Consider the following 16,790-nt stretch of genomic DNA (forward strand, 5'->3'; position numbering starts at 1 on the left):
AGCTAAGGAGTAACACCCTACACCATTATTTCAACATCTCACTTAGAAAAAAGTTTTATAAACATTCCCTTTTGCACTGTGTCTCTTCTTACTCAACCAGGACAACTGGGTCACAGCAAAGAAGACACAGTTATCAGTTTCCATTCCCCTAAACTCCATAAAACCTGGCTCTTCACTTCCTGGAAGGATACTGCAGCTGCTCCAGAGCCTGGTGGTTGATGGTGCTCATGCTGTTGTAGACAAAGCAGCTGCTTAGAAGCACAGCCAGGGCAAAGATCCATGAGTCATTCTTAGGATCACTCTAGGGTTAAAGAAAAATAAAAATGGAGGCCACAGTTTAGATACACCTGAAGGTCAACTACTAGTATCCATGTAGATAAAACTTAAGTCATTTCAGTTTTCCCAAATTGCTGTGTCTAAAGGAAACACAAATGTAAGCTTTATATGCTTGTCACTCTGATTCAGTCACATTAAATAAACCAGATATAGAAAAAGCAGTTTAAACATTTCTATTTGCCATAAAATTACTGTTAATGCATAATGGCCAATCACAAGATAAATGAAAGCTTTTCTTCCCTTATGCTTTATAAATTGTGCTTTAACTATTATAAGGAGAGCATCTTGGTTTGAAGTCTCCTGAATGACAGTCTCTACTTTTTGTTTGGGACAAACTTAAATTCTTCCAAACTTGATCTGATATTATTCCTTACATTAGAAAACACATTACAGTTAGGACTTAGGAGTCTCCTTTTAATTTATCCACTTATTAATTCATTCATTTGGTTTTTCATTCACTTTTTTATCTGTAGGATATAAAGCTGAATAGAAGGGCATATAATATGAATTTTGAAGATCATGTTAATGTCAAGCCATATTTTTGCCACTTATATTGATCTTCTCAGGGCTTCACTTTCTTTAGATATTAAAAGTAGCAATTGACACTGTCAAGGTGTAAAATATTTAATACAGTGACTACAGCATAGCAAGTCTGCAGTAACTAGTGAACAATAATCCCTTTGCAGATTTTCTTAATCATGGCTATGTGAGGAATGCAAATGTTAATTAAATTTACCAAAAATTGTTTGACTATGTACAAAATGCAAACCCTGCCTTTGGTTTTGTGTATGCAAAGTTCCATAATGACAACAAGACGACTTTCAGGAGTGGCAGATACGGTTGTCAATATAAAAATAAAACCAAGATGATAATTTCTGCCAGGAGTGGAACCAAAGTCATAATAAAAAAAAAAATCCAAAAAATGGGAAGTGGGAAGGAAGAAAAATAAAGAGGAACAAACGCTCTCTGAGTTCAAAGCAAGAAGTTACTATGTCTAACTAGAATAAGATGGCAGTAGGTGAAAAGAGCTGGACGTTAAGGAGTACATAAAATGAGGACTTGTGGAAATGAAAGGATTAAAAAGGTGAAAGACCCAACGGGACCCAAGTCACAATTGTTAGGGTGTGATCATATAATGGTATTACAGAGTTATTTAATTCAACTGAGTGAGTGAATAGGTATGTGGAGAAGACAAGGCTGGGAATAATATTTAGGGCAAGACATGAAGATCCCTTAAATAGAATTAAATTTTAACCAAATCCACAAATTCCAAGGCCAACAAGTAATTTTGCTTCCATCAAGCACGTATATATTTGTATATTCTGGTCCCTTGAATGATTATTCTCTTGCAAATAAAAAAATTTATGCAAGTTACAATCTATTTTTTTTTTCTTTTTTTTTTGAGACAGAGTTTCGCTCTTGTTACCCAGGCTGGAATGCAATGGCGCGATCTCATCTCACCGCAACCTCTGCCTCCTGGGTTCAGGCAATTCTCCTGCCTCAGCCTCCTGAGTAGCTGGGATTACAGGCACGCGCCACCATGCCCAGCTAATTTTTGTATTTTTAGTAGAGACGGGGTTTCACCATGTTGACCAAGATGGTCTCGATCTCTTGACCTCGTGATCCACCCGCCTCGGCCTCCCAAAGACAATCTATTTTAAATCAATATTTTATCTTTGTTGTATACTGAAATGATGATTGATAATGTTAGTACTGTATCTTTAAATTCACTGTTTCTAAATGAGACCCCCACACACATTTATGATTTTTGCAGTATGAAAGCCTATACACACTAATTATATATTTTTAAACTTTTGTTTTAAGTTCAGGCTTATCCCTGAACTTAATAAAATAAAATAAAGAAGTTAAGAAATATTTTAAGTTCAGTGGTGTCTCTGAACTTAATGAAATACCATGAAAGTTAATAAAAGTTAAAAAAAAGAAAATATAATTAGTATGTTTTGGCTTTCATACTGCAACACATGGCTTTGTTACATAGGTAAACTTGTGTCATGAGGGTTTGTTATACAGATTATTTTATCACCCAGTTATTTAGCCAAGTCCCCATTAGCTATTTTTCCTGATTTTTTCCCTCCTCCCATCATCCACCCTTCAATAGGCTCCAGTGTGTGTTGTTCCCCTCTATTTGTCCATGTGTTCTCATCATTTAACTCCCATTTATAAGTGAGAACATGTGGTATTTGGTTTTCTGTTCCTATATTAATTTGCTAAGGATAATGGCCTCCAGCTCCATCTATGCCCTGCAAATGATCTTGTTCTTCTTTTATGGTTGCATAGTATTCCATGTCTTTGCTATTGTGCCACAATGAATGTATGTGTGCATGTGTCTTTATAATAGAACAATTTACAGTCCTTTGGGTGCATACCCAATAGTGGGATTGCTGGGTTGAATGGTAGTTCTGTCTTTAGGTCTTTGAGGAGTTGCCACACTGTCTTCCACAATGGTTAAACTAATTTACACCCCCACCAACAATGTATAAGCATTTGTATTTCTCTACAACCTAGCCAGCATCTGTTATTTTTTGAGTTTTTAATAAACAACAATTATGACTGGTGTGATCACGATAGTATTGTGGTTTTTACTTGCATTTCTCTTACTGGTCAGTGATGTTGAGCTTTTTTATATGATTGTTGGTTGCATGTATGTCTTCTTTTGAAAAGTGTCTGTTCATGTTCATGTCCTTTGGCCACTTTTTAATGTTTTGTGTGTGTGTGTGTGTGTGTGTGTGTGAATTTGTTTAAGTTTCTTGTAGATGTTGGATATTAGATCTTTGTCAGATGCATTGTTTGCAAATATTTTCTCCCATTTGTAGGTTGTCTGTTTACTCTGTTGATGGTTTCTTTTGCTGTCCAGAAGCTCTTTAGTTTAGTAGATCCCATTTGTCAATTTTTGCTTTTGTTATAATTGCTTTTTGACATCTTCATCATGACATCTTTGCTTGTGCCTGTGTCCTGAATGGTATGGCCAAGGTTGTTTTCCAAGGTTTTTATAGTTTTGGGTTGCACATTTAAGTCTTAAATCCATCTTGAGTTAATATTTGTATATGGTCTAAGGAAGGGGTCCAATTTCAATCTTCTGCGTATGGCTAGTCTGTTATCGCAGCACCATTTATTGAATAGGGAATCTTTGCCCCATTGCTTGTTTTTTTTTTTTCAGGTTTATCAAAGATCAGATATTGTAGGTGTGCAGTCTTAAATTCTGGGTTATCTGTTGGTCCATGTGCCTGTTTTTGTACCGGTTCCATGTGTTCTGGTTCCTGTAGCACTGTGGCGTAGTTTGACATCAGGTAGCATGATGCCTCCAGCTTTGTTCTTTTTACTTAGAATTGTCTTGGCTATTTTTGCCTGAGCTCTTTTTTGGTTCCATATGAATTTTTTTTAATGGTTTTTTTCTAATTCTGTGAAGAATCTCAATGGTAGTTTAATAGAAATAGCATTGAATCTATAAATTGCTTTGGGCAGTATGGTCATTTTAACAATATTGATTCTTTCTATCCATGAGGAGGGAATGTTTTTCCATTTATTTGTGTCATTTCTGATTTATTTGAGCAGTTGTTTTTAGTTCTCGTTGGAGAGATCTTTTACTTCCCTAGTTAGCTGTATTCCTAAGTAGCAATTATGTATGGGAGTTTGTTCCTGATTTGGCTCTCAGCTTGACTGTGGTTGGTATATAGGAATTTAGTGATTTTTGCATATTGATTTCGTATCCTGAGATTTTACTGAAGTTTTTTTTTTATCAGCTTAATAAGACTTTGGACTGAGACTATGGGGTTTTCTAGACATATAATCATGTTGTCTGCAAATAAAGAGAGTTTGACTTCCCCTCTTCCTATCTGAATGTTCTTTATTTCTTTCTCTTTTCTGATTGCCCTAGCCAGGACTTCCAATAGCATGTTGAATAGGAATGGTGAGAGAGGGCATCCTTGTCTTGTGCCAGTTTTCAAGAGGAATGCTTCCAGCTTTTGCCCACTTAGTACGATGTTGGCTGTGGGTCTGTCATATATGGCTCTTATCATTTTGAGCTATGTTCCTTCAATACCCAGTTTATCAAGAGTTTTTACCATGGGTGGATTTTGAATTTTATTGAAAGCATTTTCTGCATCTATTGAGATAATCATGTGGTTTTTGTCTTTAGTTTTGTTTATGTGATGAATCACATTTATTGATTTGCATATCTTGACCCATTCTTGGATTGCAGGGATAAAGCCTACTTGATCATGTTGGATAAGTTTTTGATGTGTTGCTGGATTTAGTTTGCCTGTATTTTGTTGAGGGTTTTTGCATCGATATTCATCCAGGATATTGGCCTGAAGTTTTCTTCTTTTGCCGTTGTATCTCTTCCAGGTTTTGGTATCAGGATGATACTGGCCCCACAGAATGAGTTAGGGAGGAGTTCCTCCTCCTCAATTTTTTGGAATAGTTTCAGTAGCTATCAGCTCTTTGTATATCTGTTAAATTCAGCTACGAATTTATCTGGTTCTGGGCTTTTTTGTTGTTGGTGGTGGTGGTAGGCTATTTATTACTTCCTCAATTTCAGAGCTCATTATTTTTCTGTTCAGCGATTCAATTTCTTCCTGTTTAAGTCTTGAAAATTTGTGTTTCAACAAATTTGTCCATTTCTTGTAGATTTTCCAGTTGATGTGCATTGAGGTTTTCATAATATCGTATTTGTGTGGGGTCAGGGGTAACGTCCCCCTTGTCGTTTCTGACCAACCCTATTTTCAATTTCTACTCAGACTAATATAAATAAAGGAAAAGACTGCACCTAATACTATAAAGCAAAATTATCTAGAATTATCCAATTTACAAATTTTTTGTGGGTCTAGCTCACGCTGTTCTGGAAGTCATTGATGACTACATATCCAAGCCCAATAAATTGAGCAAAAATTTTTATGAATGTTCCTGGTGTATCTGGCACTCTTCTTTTCTTTTCCTTTCTTTTTCTGGTGTTTTTTTTTTTTTTTTTTTTTTTTTTTTTTGAGGCAGAGTCTCACTCTGTCACCAGGTTGGAGTGCAATAGCGCAATCTCAACTCACTGCAACCTCCATCTCCCAGATTCAAGCAATTCTCCTGTCTCAACCTCCAAGTAGCTGGGATTACAGGCACCCATCACCATGCCTGACTAATTTTTGCATTTTTAGTAGAGATGGGGTTTCACCATGTTGGCTAAGGTGGTCTCAAACTCCTGACCTCAGGTGATCCACCTGCCTTGGCCTCCCAAAGTGCTGGGATTAGAGCCGTGAGCCACCATGCCTGGCTAGCTGGTGCTTTTCTATGCATTTCAAAATAGATTATTTCAGTGAAACTCCGTTTTCCTGATTTCTACCTCCAATCCTATGAACCCCACACACCTTAGCTAGTAGCATCCATTGATCCCACTCCCTGGAAGAAGGTTACAGCTTCTTCCAGGAAGCTTCTCTTAAATTGTACCATTGGGTTAGGCCCTCACTTCCAACATCTGAGCACTCTAACTGATCACAATGTTGTCTTCGCCACTAGGCTCTGAGCATTTACCTGGTTCACTGATTAGCATATAGCTTTGAAATTCAGGACATTGTATTTAGCAAACAGCCCTAGACTTCTGCTATGCAGAAGGTATTTATTAAATTTTATAATTCATCCAAGTGTTAAAAATAGGAAGATCTATCACCAATAGTCCAAAATATTTGAGCTTACCAAGAAAGTAAGTTCTAGGAAATGAAATTTAGCTTTGTTTCCCATAGTCAGAATTGTGATTTAGGAACAGGCCACAGAAGTTGGATTTATGGTATGCATAAAAACATAAACAGAGAATCAAAGGTAAAGAAGATTTCTCTATGGCTCTGTCTTACCTTTTCAATATCACCCAGGCCCTCAGTGTCCAGAAGGACCAGGGTGAGGTTTGGCTTGGTGGGGTGGGGCAAACACCACATCCAGATGCCTTTGGTTTTAGACTTCACTGTGCAGCCCAGAGGGAAGCCTTCAAGGGAAGAGGAGAAACAACACATAGTGACAGGAGAATCCAGGCAGACCAAGTTTATACTGGTTAAATGTATAGGAATGTAAGTGCCTGGTAGGGGAAATGGTTGCTTTCATTTTAGCAAAGATGACTAATCCAATCCTTATTTATACAAATGACTTTCTCAAGAAGTATTTGGGTCCCCTATTCACCTCATATCTCTATAAGCTCAAATATTGCAGAATTAATGTAAACTCTACTAACCTGTTGCTATAGTCTGATTGTTAGTCCCTCCAATACCCCATTCATATGTTAGAACTTAATCCCAAAATGATGATATTAAGAAGTCAGAAGTGGTTAAATCGGAAAGGGTCATGCCCTCAGTTAAAAAACTAATACCTTTATCAAAGACATTGAGGGAGTTTCACTGTTCCTCCTGCCCCTTCTGTCATTTGGGGACAGTGGGAAACCACCTCTGTGAGTTACAAGCCCTCACTAGACATTGAATCTCCCTGTGCCTTAATATTGGACTTCCCAACCTCCAGATCTGTGAGAAATAAGTTTGTAGTATTTATAAATTACCCTGTCTAATTATTCTGTCATAGGGGCAGACAAAGACTGAGATACCTGTGCATATTTTATGCGACACTGAAGAGGAAGAAAACACATGCATGCATAAGTGAAATTAGACAGGGGGCTGAGACAAGAGCTCCAAGTGCTGAGACAAGGGTTCATCTTCATGTAGTGACTTTTTTTCCTTAGATGGGTGTCACGTTAACAGAAAGACCTCCAAATGGAGGAGAGTCTGACATGGAAAGGACACTGTTAAGGCATCCACTCTAGTACAGTCTGTTGAAATGGTTTCCAGGAGTGGAGTAGTGAGAGTAACATCTTGAAATGTAGTTGAGGAGTCTGTGATTTGAACCCCAGAATATGTAGCCAAGTAGACCAGATTTAGTAACAGAACTCACTTAAGTGTTTCAGATGGACAATGACAAAAATCAGCCAAAAATTTAAGAAAATCCGTGAGGTATTAGAATACAGCAGGAATCAAAAAGTTATGCCTTGGACTAGTAAAAGAGTTCTAGAATTGGCAGAAGGTGTGAAAGTTGTCAGCATCAAAATGGAGTCACTTATGCCAAACTTGAATGAAGTCAGCAGATCATGAAGGAAAAGTTCTCATGCACACTTTCCTGTGATGGGAACTGCCATTGAGGATGCTGCCAATCCACCATCTTGCAACAAAGGCTAATGTTATGAAGACATCTTTCCAATAACAGCCAGTTCTAACTGTAAAGTTGCAAGTAGTGTAACTTGTAATCAGGGTCCTGCAATCAGGGTCCCTTCTGTACTGGCTCATTTAGCAACAGCCAGTACACATGTTAACTCCTGTGAGTAAGCTCTTGTAAATGAATAAACTTTTGTTTCAGAACAGCCTGCATGTACTTCTCTTTTTTGTCTTCAGTTTCCCACTGCCTCAACCACCATGGATGAACCTATTATTTATTGTAGCATTCATACCCGAATTCAGTACGCATATGGTTACCTGCTCATTCTTAAATAAACTCATCTCTTTAGAGAGCTACTTTCTCTGTTGGTATTTTAGCTGGATGTAATCTAACACCAGAAGTAGGACCCAAAGTGAGCTCATCTTAGAATGATCAGCAGCCCCTGAAACCATGCGTGGTACTCACGTGTTGAGCCTTTCGATCTCTTCGTTTCCACAGCTGACCTTTTCTGCCCTGTCGAGTCTCCTCTTGGGTTAAAATTCCTTCTTTTTGTCTAGTTCAGGATCTTATTTGGATAAGGTCACCTCAATAAAAGGCGTTGAATGCCTTCTTAGCCTAAAAAAGGCTGTCTTTTCTGGCAAGCCCTTCATGAGATAAGAACATTATCCTTCTGGTGAATACTCTTTTGTTTCTGTTTACTTCTGCATGCCTGGTTTAATATTTTGTTTGGTCTGCATGAATCCCAAATCTTTACACGACCTAAGAGGTGCATTCTTCCATGTAGTGAATAACTTTGGCAATATTTCTGACACAATTTTTTGTTCAAATTGTACCAGTGATCTCTTTTTACAGAGTTAGCACTCTCAGCTTTGATTTAACCCTGTATGGAGATACTAAATAATAGAATCACTAACCAAACTACATAAAAGACTCAATGCCTCTAAAAATCTTACCCAGTTCCACATGGTCTTTTAATTTGTTTAATTGGGCTCTTGGTTCAGAACCATTGTCCAAAATGAATTTTTTATGCTCCTGTTGGTTTTACTTTGTATTATTTTCTTTAAGCTATGTACCTGTTATCTGTCCAACTTCTGCAGAAATGGTACTCCTAACAGAATAATGCTGGCTCAGCACTGAAAGAATATGCCAAAAATGTGGAATTGACAAAATTGACTTAATAATGAATTCCAGGTAGAATTAGCCTGAAACTCACTCTTTCCAAACCTCCTTGTTGCTCAAATGTGGCTAAAAGGGTTTTGAAACTGACTCCCAGTCACCAATCACTTTCCCCTGACTTGGGACCAAACCAACAAAATCAAGTGCATCTAGCACTAAGGAACACATACTACATAACTACAGGATGATTGATCAGAGATGTTTCAGAGAAAGATCTTGATAAAAGGGAGAAATGCAAAGGTTGTCAGAAGCAAAATGGAGTCACTTATGCCAAACTCTAACAAAATGGAGTCAGGAGTTCATGAAGGAAGGGCTTTCATGTATACTTTCCTGTAGTGGGAACTGCCATCAAGGACATTTACAAACTACAGCCTTACAACAAAGGCTACTTCTGTACTTCCAGTAATAGCCAGTCCTAACCACAACCTTGCAAGTGGCCTTACTTGCTGCAATCAGGGTTATATCCAGAAAACTTTAATTAGGGTTATATCAGTTAGGTTTATATCCATAAAACTTCAGTTAGGGTTATATCCATAAAACTTCAGTTAGGGTTATATCCATAAAAGTCTCTCAAGCAAGATCCAGTGTGCATGTCACCACCTGCAATATGATCCTGTAAACCAATGAACTTTCATTTTACATCAACTGGCATATACTTCTCCTTTTTGCCTTTAAAAGTTTCTCACTCCCTTAACCTTTCCGGATGAGCTCATGATTTGTCATAGCATGCATTTCCAGAATTTATAAATCCCCTGCTTATTCCTGAATATATTCATTTCTTTGGAGAGTGACTATCTGTTGTTATTTGAGTTGACAGAAGAACTCAAGGTATGGTAGTCAAATCACTCATTTCCTGAATGATGAAACTGAAAAGTAGAAATGATAACTGATTGACTTAGTTGGAAAGACATGCAGACTATACTTTAACATCAGCCTTCTGACTGGTAGCCTGGTGCTTTATAAGCCACACTGATTGCTTGACACTGGACAACAGTCTCATGTAAAAGAGATAAGAGAAATTATAACTAATAGTGACCTTAATTACAAAAAATGGAAATACAGAAATTAGAATATCCAACATGGATTGAAACATTCATTTTATCTTAAAGTTCTGTGGAAATTTGCTATGACTACATGAACATTTTAGTAAATATTTAATAATGTATTATTATTTAAGTTAATTTTTATTAATACCTTATTTATATATGAATTGTGAAAATAAAGACAAAGTGGGAAGAGTCAGTTGACTTAAATCCTCCATAGTGAATGTAAAGTGTTCATTGATGAATTCAAAGTTAGCTTTCAATATGTATCCCCAACACCAACTGTCTCTCATCTCATCTTCTTACTGGATATTGACTGTGTAACTGGACAGATGGGGCTCATCCAAGCTTTGCTGGTGTCACTTACCTTTGTTCCTCCCAGCCAGCTTGTTCATCAGGTAGGACTTGCCTGTGCGGTAGAGGCCCACAATTGCCACCACTACTACAGGCTGTGTAATGGCAGACAGGTTCTCCAGAGCTTCTGGATTCACCACCAGATGCCCTTTAGTGTTCTCAATGAGGCACACTGGGCCTGGCATGTGGATCTCTGATGCCATGGTCATGGCGACCCCTTGTCTGCAAGGAAAAAATGAAATGGAAAGTAATGTCTGGTCACTCAGTTAAGCTGAATTCTACAATAGGGCATAAATTTTTATTTTCTGTTCTTGAATATTCTTTCTTGTGCATTTCTAAGAAGACCTGTGGCCCTATAAGGCTGTCCTATAGACTGGTCCACTAGCTACCTTTAAAATAACTTCATTTTGAAATAGACTTACAGAAAAGATGCACAATAGGTATGAAGTGTTTCCATAAACCATTTCCCTAGCTTCTCCTAATGTTAATATTTTACATAACCATAGAACAATTACTGAAACCAGGATTTTAACATTGATACAGTAATAACTATCTACACACCTAATTCACATTTCACCAGTTTCCCACTAACATCCTTCTGCTCACGATCCAATCCAGGATCCCTCATTGTGTTTAGTCATTATGTTTCTGTGGTTTCCTTGCATCTTTGATAGTTCCTTACTCTTTTTTTATCTTTCATGTCTTTGACATTTTAGAAGAGTACTGGCCTGTGGTTTTTGAGGAATAGCCCTAAATTTGGGTTTTTCTGATATTTTCTCATTGATTGAAGTTATGCATTTTCTTTTGCAAATGTCACAGAAGTGATGCTCTGCCATTTTCAGTTCTTATATTAATGGATTCATGATGTTGACATGACTTCTTCTGGTGCTTTGACCTTAACTTTGATCACTTGGTTAAAGTGCTTGCTGCTGGACTTCTCCACCATAAAGAGTTATGTGCCACATTGTCACTAAAAAGCTTCCATTTTGCAGACTACATGATCATATATTTAGAATACTCCATCATCTCAGCCCAAAACCTCTTTAAGCTGATAAGCAACTTCAGCAAAGTCTCAGGATACAAAATCAATGTGCAGAAATCACAAGCTTTCCTATACAACAATAACAGACAGAGAGCCAAACATGGTTCTGAAATTTAGAATACATATACACCATGAAATACTATGCAGCCATAAAAAATGAGCAAACTCCCATTTACAGTAGCTACAAAGAGAATAAAATACCTAGGAATACAACTAGCAAAGGATGTAAAAGACCTCTTCAAGGAGAATTACAAACCACTGATCAAGGAAATAAGAGAGAACATAAACAGATGGAAAAACATCCCATGCTCATGATTAGGAAGAATCAGTATTGTGAAAATGGTCATACTGTCCAAAGTAATTTGCAGATTCAGTGCTATCCCCATCAGGCTACCATTGACCTTCTTCATAGAACTGGAAAAAACCACTTTAAACTTCATATGGAACCAAAAGAGAGCCTGCATAGCCAAGACAATCCTAAGCAAAAACAACAAAGCTGGAGGCATCATACTATCAGACTTCAAATTATTCTACAAGGCTGTAGTAATCAAAACAGCATGATACTGGTACCAAAACAGAGGTATAGACCAATGTAACAGAACAGAGGCCTCAGAAGCAATGCCACACATCTATAATCATTCAATCTTTGACAAACCTGACAAAAACAAGCAATGGGGAAAGGATCCCCTGTTGAATAAATGGTGTTGGGAAAACTGGCTAGTCATGTGCAGAAAACAGAAACTGGACCCCTTCCTGACACCTTACACTAAAATTAACTCCAAATGGATTAAAGACTTAAACATAAGACCTAACACCATAAAAACCCTAGAAGAAAACCTAGACAATACCATTCAGGACATAGGCATAGGCAAGTACTTCATGACTAAAATACCAAAAGCATTGGCAACAAAAGCCAAAATAGACAAATGGGATCTAATTATACTTAAACATTTCTGTACAGCAAAAGAAACAAGCATTAGAGTGAACCAGTAACCAACAGAATGGGAAAAAATTTTTGCAATCTACCCATCTGACAAAAGGCTAATATCCAGAATCTAAAAAGAACTAAAGTAGATTTACAAGAAAAAAACAAGCAAACAAACCCATCAAAAAGTGGTCAAAGGATGTGAACAGACACTTTGCAGATGAAGACATTTATATGGCCAACAAACATATGAAAAAATGCTCGTCATCACTGGTCATTAGAGAAATGCAAATCAAAACCACATTGAGATACCATCTTACACCAATTAGAATGCCATTCATTAAAAAATCTGGAGACAGATGCTGGAGAGGATGTGGAGAAATAGGAACACTTTTACACTGTTGTTGGGAGTGTTAATTAGTTCAACCATTGTGGAAGACAGTGTGGTGATTCCTCAAGGATTTAGAAAAATAAATTCCATTTACCCAGCAATCCCATTATTGGGTATATACCCAAAGGATTATAAATCGTTCTCTTACAAAGACACATGCACACATATGTTCATTGCAGCACTGTTTACAATAGCAAAGACCTGACCAACCCAAATGCCCATCAATGATAGACTGGTCAAAGAAAATGTGGCACATATACACCATAGAATACTATGCAGCCATAAAAAATGATGAGTTTGTGTCCTTTGTAGGATGTGGATAAATCCGGAAACCATCATTCTCAGCAAACTGACACAAAAACAGAAAACCAAACACCGCATATTCTCACTCATAGGTGGGTGTTGAACAACGTGAACAGGTGGGCACAGGGAGGGGAACATCACACACTGGGGTTGGTTGGGGAGTTGGGGGGTAGGGGAGGGACAACAGGGGGTGGGGAGGCTGGGAAAGGAAAACACTGGGAGAAATGCCTGATGTAGGCGACGGGGGGATGGAGACTGCAAACCACCATGGCATGTGTGTACCTATGCAGCAACCCTGTAGGATGTGCACGTGTACCCCAGAGCTTAAAGAACAAAAGAAACAGAAAAAGTTTCCACTTTGAGAAACAGTTTGGAGACTGCAGATATAATCTTATCATACTTTATTTTTTTCAGCCACTACTTTTAGTTTTTATTTATGATTTTTTTGTGGTGTTTGACTAAAAAGGATTTTCTACTATAGTCATTATTTCTATATTTATCAACTGTAGTTGTACCATGAGCAAGGGCTGTTACTTCTTTATCTTTTTGTTTGCTGATTTAATCATTTATTTGTATCAGTGCAGACTCAGAGATATTAGTTTTATTCTGAGGGTGTCAATACTTTACTATCAATATTTATTTTGTTACTCAACTTGTCCTAGATTTCACCATTGAGAGCTTCTTCAAGCTGGATCCTAGGTTTTGTTTTTTTTTTAATGCTACCATCATATTTTTAGTGCTTCTTTCCTTTTTGACCGAACAACATATTCTAGGAAAAATATCTGTATTTTTCCTGCTTTATCCCTAGAATAAATTCACCATTTCTCCCAATATCTTTGGTTTCTTTCATTGGATAGTGGTACCTTGACACCAAGATAGCACTCTAGAGTGCTCATTATTTCTAGACCCACTCAGGGGCAAAGTTAAGAAATATATGTATGAATGCTAACACATATATACACACATCTATGTTTATTTTTTATCTGAACATTTCTATAATAAAGCTTGAGATTCTGTTGTTATTTCGAATTCCAGTCCAACACATGTGAGCTTATTCAAGCTTTTGGCTTTCCTCTTTAAACTATTTTCTCTAAATAAGCTAGACTTTGGTCTCCTTTTTTTTTTTTTTTTTTTTTTGAGACGGAGTTTCGCTCTTGTTACCCAGGCTGGAGTGCAATGGCGCGATCTCAGCTCACCGCAACCTCCGTCTCCTGGGTTCAGGCAATTCTCCTGCCTCAGCCTCCTGAGTAGCTGGGACTACAGGCACGCACCACCACGCTCGGCTAATTTTTTATATGTTTAGTAGAGACGGGGTTTCACCATGTTGACCAGGATGGTCTCGATCTCTTGACCTTGTGATCCACCCGCCTCGTTCTCCCAAAGTGCTGGGAGTACAGGCTTGAGCCACCGCGCCCGGCCACACTTTGGTCTCCTAATACATAATACATTTGCTTCCTTGCTCAATCCTAGTATTTTCATATAGTAGTTTCAAAATTGGTAATAAGTGTGTGGAAAAATAAATTTACTTACTACAGAAAATTATTAGTGCCGTTCTTTTTGTCTTTAGCTTTATATACACACTCAAAACACTGCATTCCAAAGTTGTTTGGCTTAGTTTTTTTACTTCTCCACCCTCTTCAGTATGGTTAAATTATGCATTTGTAAAACAGTCACATTTGTTACTGCTTGTGTTTCATTGTGGCCTCCCTCACATCTTGGTATCTTGGTTGATTTTAAGTATGATTTATTTTTTGAGTTTGTGAAACATTATGGTTCTGAAATTCAAAGGTTTCCAAAAAGTTATAGTCAGAGAAGTGTCACTTTTCCTCCCTCTTAGCACTCTACTCCCATTGCAGTGGTCTTCTGTTCTTTCTACCACATTCCGACCCATCCTCCATAGATACCCAATCTTGTTAGTTTCTGGTTTACCCCTCTTGGATTTTCTTTTCACAAATGAGAATATACGTATTTTCTTATTCATATTTTCTAACATGAAGATCACATCATATAGAAATTTGGAAATCCCTCCACATCTGTTCATAGAAAACTTTTAAAATCCTTTTAACGTGTATCTACTCCTTTATGTGGATTATACCCCAGTTTATTCAATCACTCTTTAATGTATGAGCATTTAGATTGTTTCAAATATTTTGCAATTACAAACAACGCTGTAATGAATAATTCTGTTAAGTTTGTGCATGTGTATTTTTATATAGTTACAGGAGTAATTTCAGGATAGATTCCTATCAGTGGGATTGCTTGGTCAAAAGATGAGAGCATATAATTTTTTAGATATTGCCAATTTCCTCTACAGATAGTTGTACAAGCTTGCATTCCCACCAGTTCATCCTGTATGCCATTTTCCAGAAAATGGAATTTTTCCTAGGTGTCCCACTCTTGCTCTTTTGAATTAATTACAAAATTTTCTTTGGAAGCTTTTCATGTTCACATTTAGATCTTTGGACTGAGCAAAGCTGAGCCTGCTGAGGTCATGTATACAGTAATAGTAATTTTCACCTGCGGAATATTGTGTCATACACATCCCTATACTTTGAAACATAGATACCATTCTAACCCATTCTTGGTCCTGATTTCTTCTAAGCCCCTCTGTGGACACGGTCTGGTCAGACTGTGGGACTCAGGTTACCCAGTGGCTTCTTCTCACTGTGCCTCAGCATTCACATGTTATTCATGCAAGCCTGATAGCTCATTCCTGACATGTACTCTGTTGATTTTTGACTCAATTATATTACCAGATTTTGAACTCTCTGCATTTTAAGATTGATTCATCATTACCTCCATGTATATCAGCCTGCATATTGTTTTTAATTATTCCATGTGATGAAGTCACACCAGGAAACATTCTTTGAAAAACCATAGCTTGTATTTTGTCTGATCTCTGCTGTATTGAGAGTAGCCTATGCACAATTGTAATCATACTATCTTTATCCAAAGCTTGATACTTTGAGTATTTTGATCATTTTTGCAAAGTTAAAAAGAGTGAAAAGCTTTCCTGTAGTAATGCTTTAATTTTGTGTTTTCAAGTTAAATGTCTAAATCCTTGTAACTTATGTGATCATGATACAAAATATATAATCTCTTTAAGATACAAGTAAATGCATATGATAGATACTGCAGTTTTCATTCTTATCCTATAATAAAGAGTGGTTTGCTTCCACTATAGAGTTGGTTACTTCTGCCTTGTTCCACTGGAGGCTTATATTGAATTATCTGGCTTCCCATTGCTTCAGCAGAAGATGGCAAAAACATCTTTTATTTTTCTGTGATCATGACCCATTTCCTCCTAGAGCAGTGGTCTACAGGATCTGCTGGCAAGTAAGAAGGGTAAACTAGAAACTGAAAAGAGTGAGTATCTATGAAAGATGAGTGAGAATAGAGGAAGGGTCTGTCCAATTCTGTAGCATGCACTATGCTACCATAAAATAGAAACCGGCCAGAAAATGTGGTGGCACAAAGATGTTACAAGCTCCTCAGTTACAATAATGTGTTGCCTCTTTTTGCAGATCCCAAGTTGCCTACCTTCATTTACCTAGAGCTATAAAAGTTGGCAATAAAGAAAGTGACAGAGTCTATTAAGCAGATATTTGAAGACAACGGTAATTTAAGATGGTGTCAGAAAAGAAATAACAATCCTAGAACATTAGTTTCTCTGAGTATCTGTTCCACCTCTACTGAAGCCTAATTCAACCCAGCAGGAATTAGAGTGCACAAAGGGACATGACATGCAGCCACCTAAGGCCAGGATTTCATCAGGACTTGTATTCTGCAGCTGGCTCAACTGGAGCCTATCTTGGGGATGGTCAACTTAGAGAAAACTAATGAATGCTTATAAATCTTTAAATCTTTATAAGTCCTAGTCTTACCCAGAGTAGAGATCTTCCAGAGTTGGGAAGGAGGCAGCTTCAATGAGAAAGTTACAAGTCTTTATTCTCTTCTCTTTAGTTCTGAATTTGGCTGCACTGCTTTCTCCCTGTTTTTTCTTGCTGGAACTTTGGACTTTTACCTTACCTC

At 37.5% G+C, this 16,790-nt stretch overlaps 1 protein-coding gene across 2 annotated transcripts in view; it reads right to left on the reverse strand.

The window, feature by feature from the left end:
• Window positions 1-16,767, reverse strand: part of LOC105725677 (guanylate-binding protein 7) — a 39,634-nt gene extending 22,867 nt beyond the window's left edge. For both annotated transcript variants that reach the window (XM_012464813.2, XM_012464812.2), the window contains exons 1-4: window positions 16,643-16,767; window positions 10,111-10,319; window positions 6,189-6,316; window positions 192-301 (exon numbers count right to left, since the gene is read on the reverse strand). In XM_012464813.2, the coding sequence (XP_012320236.2) occupies window positions 192-301; window positions 6,189-6,316; window positions 10,111-10,306 (434 nt within the window). In that variant the 5' untranslated portion in view covers window positions 10,307-10,319; window positions 16,643-16,767. The remainder of the gene's footprint in view (window positions 1-191; window positions 302-6,188; window positions 6,317-10,110; window positions 10,320-16,642) is intronic.
• Between the last annotated feature and the right edge of the window lie 23 nt (window positions 16,768-16,790).

The sequence above is a fragment of the Aotus nancymaae genome, unplaced genomic scaffold, assembly GCF_030222135.1.
Source record: "Aotus nancymaae isolate 86718 unplaced genomic scaffold, 86718_ANA_hifiasm-v0.15.2.pri h1tg000007l, whole genome shotgun sequence".
Lineage (NCBI taxonomy): Eukaryota > Metazoa > Chordata > Mammalia > Primates > Aotidae > Aotus > Aotus nancymaae.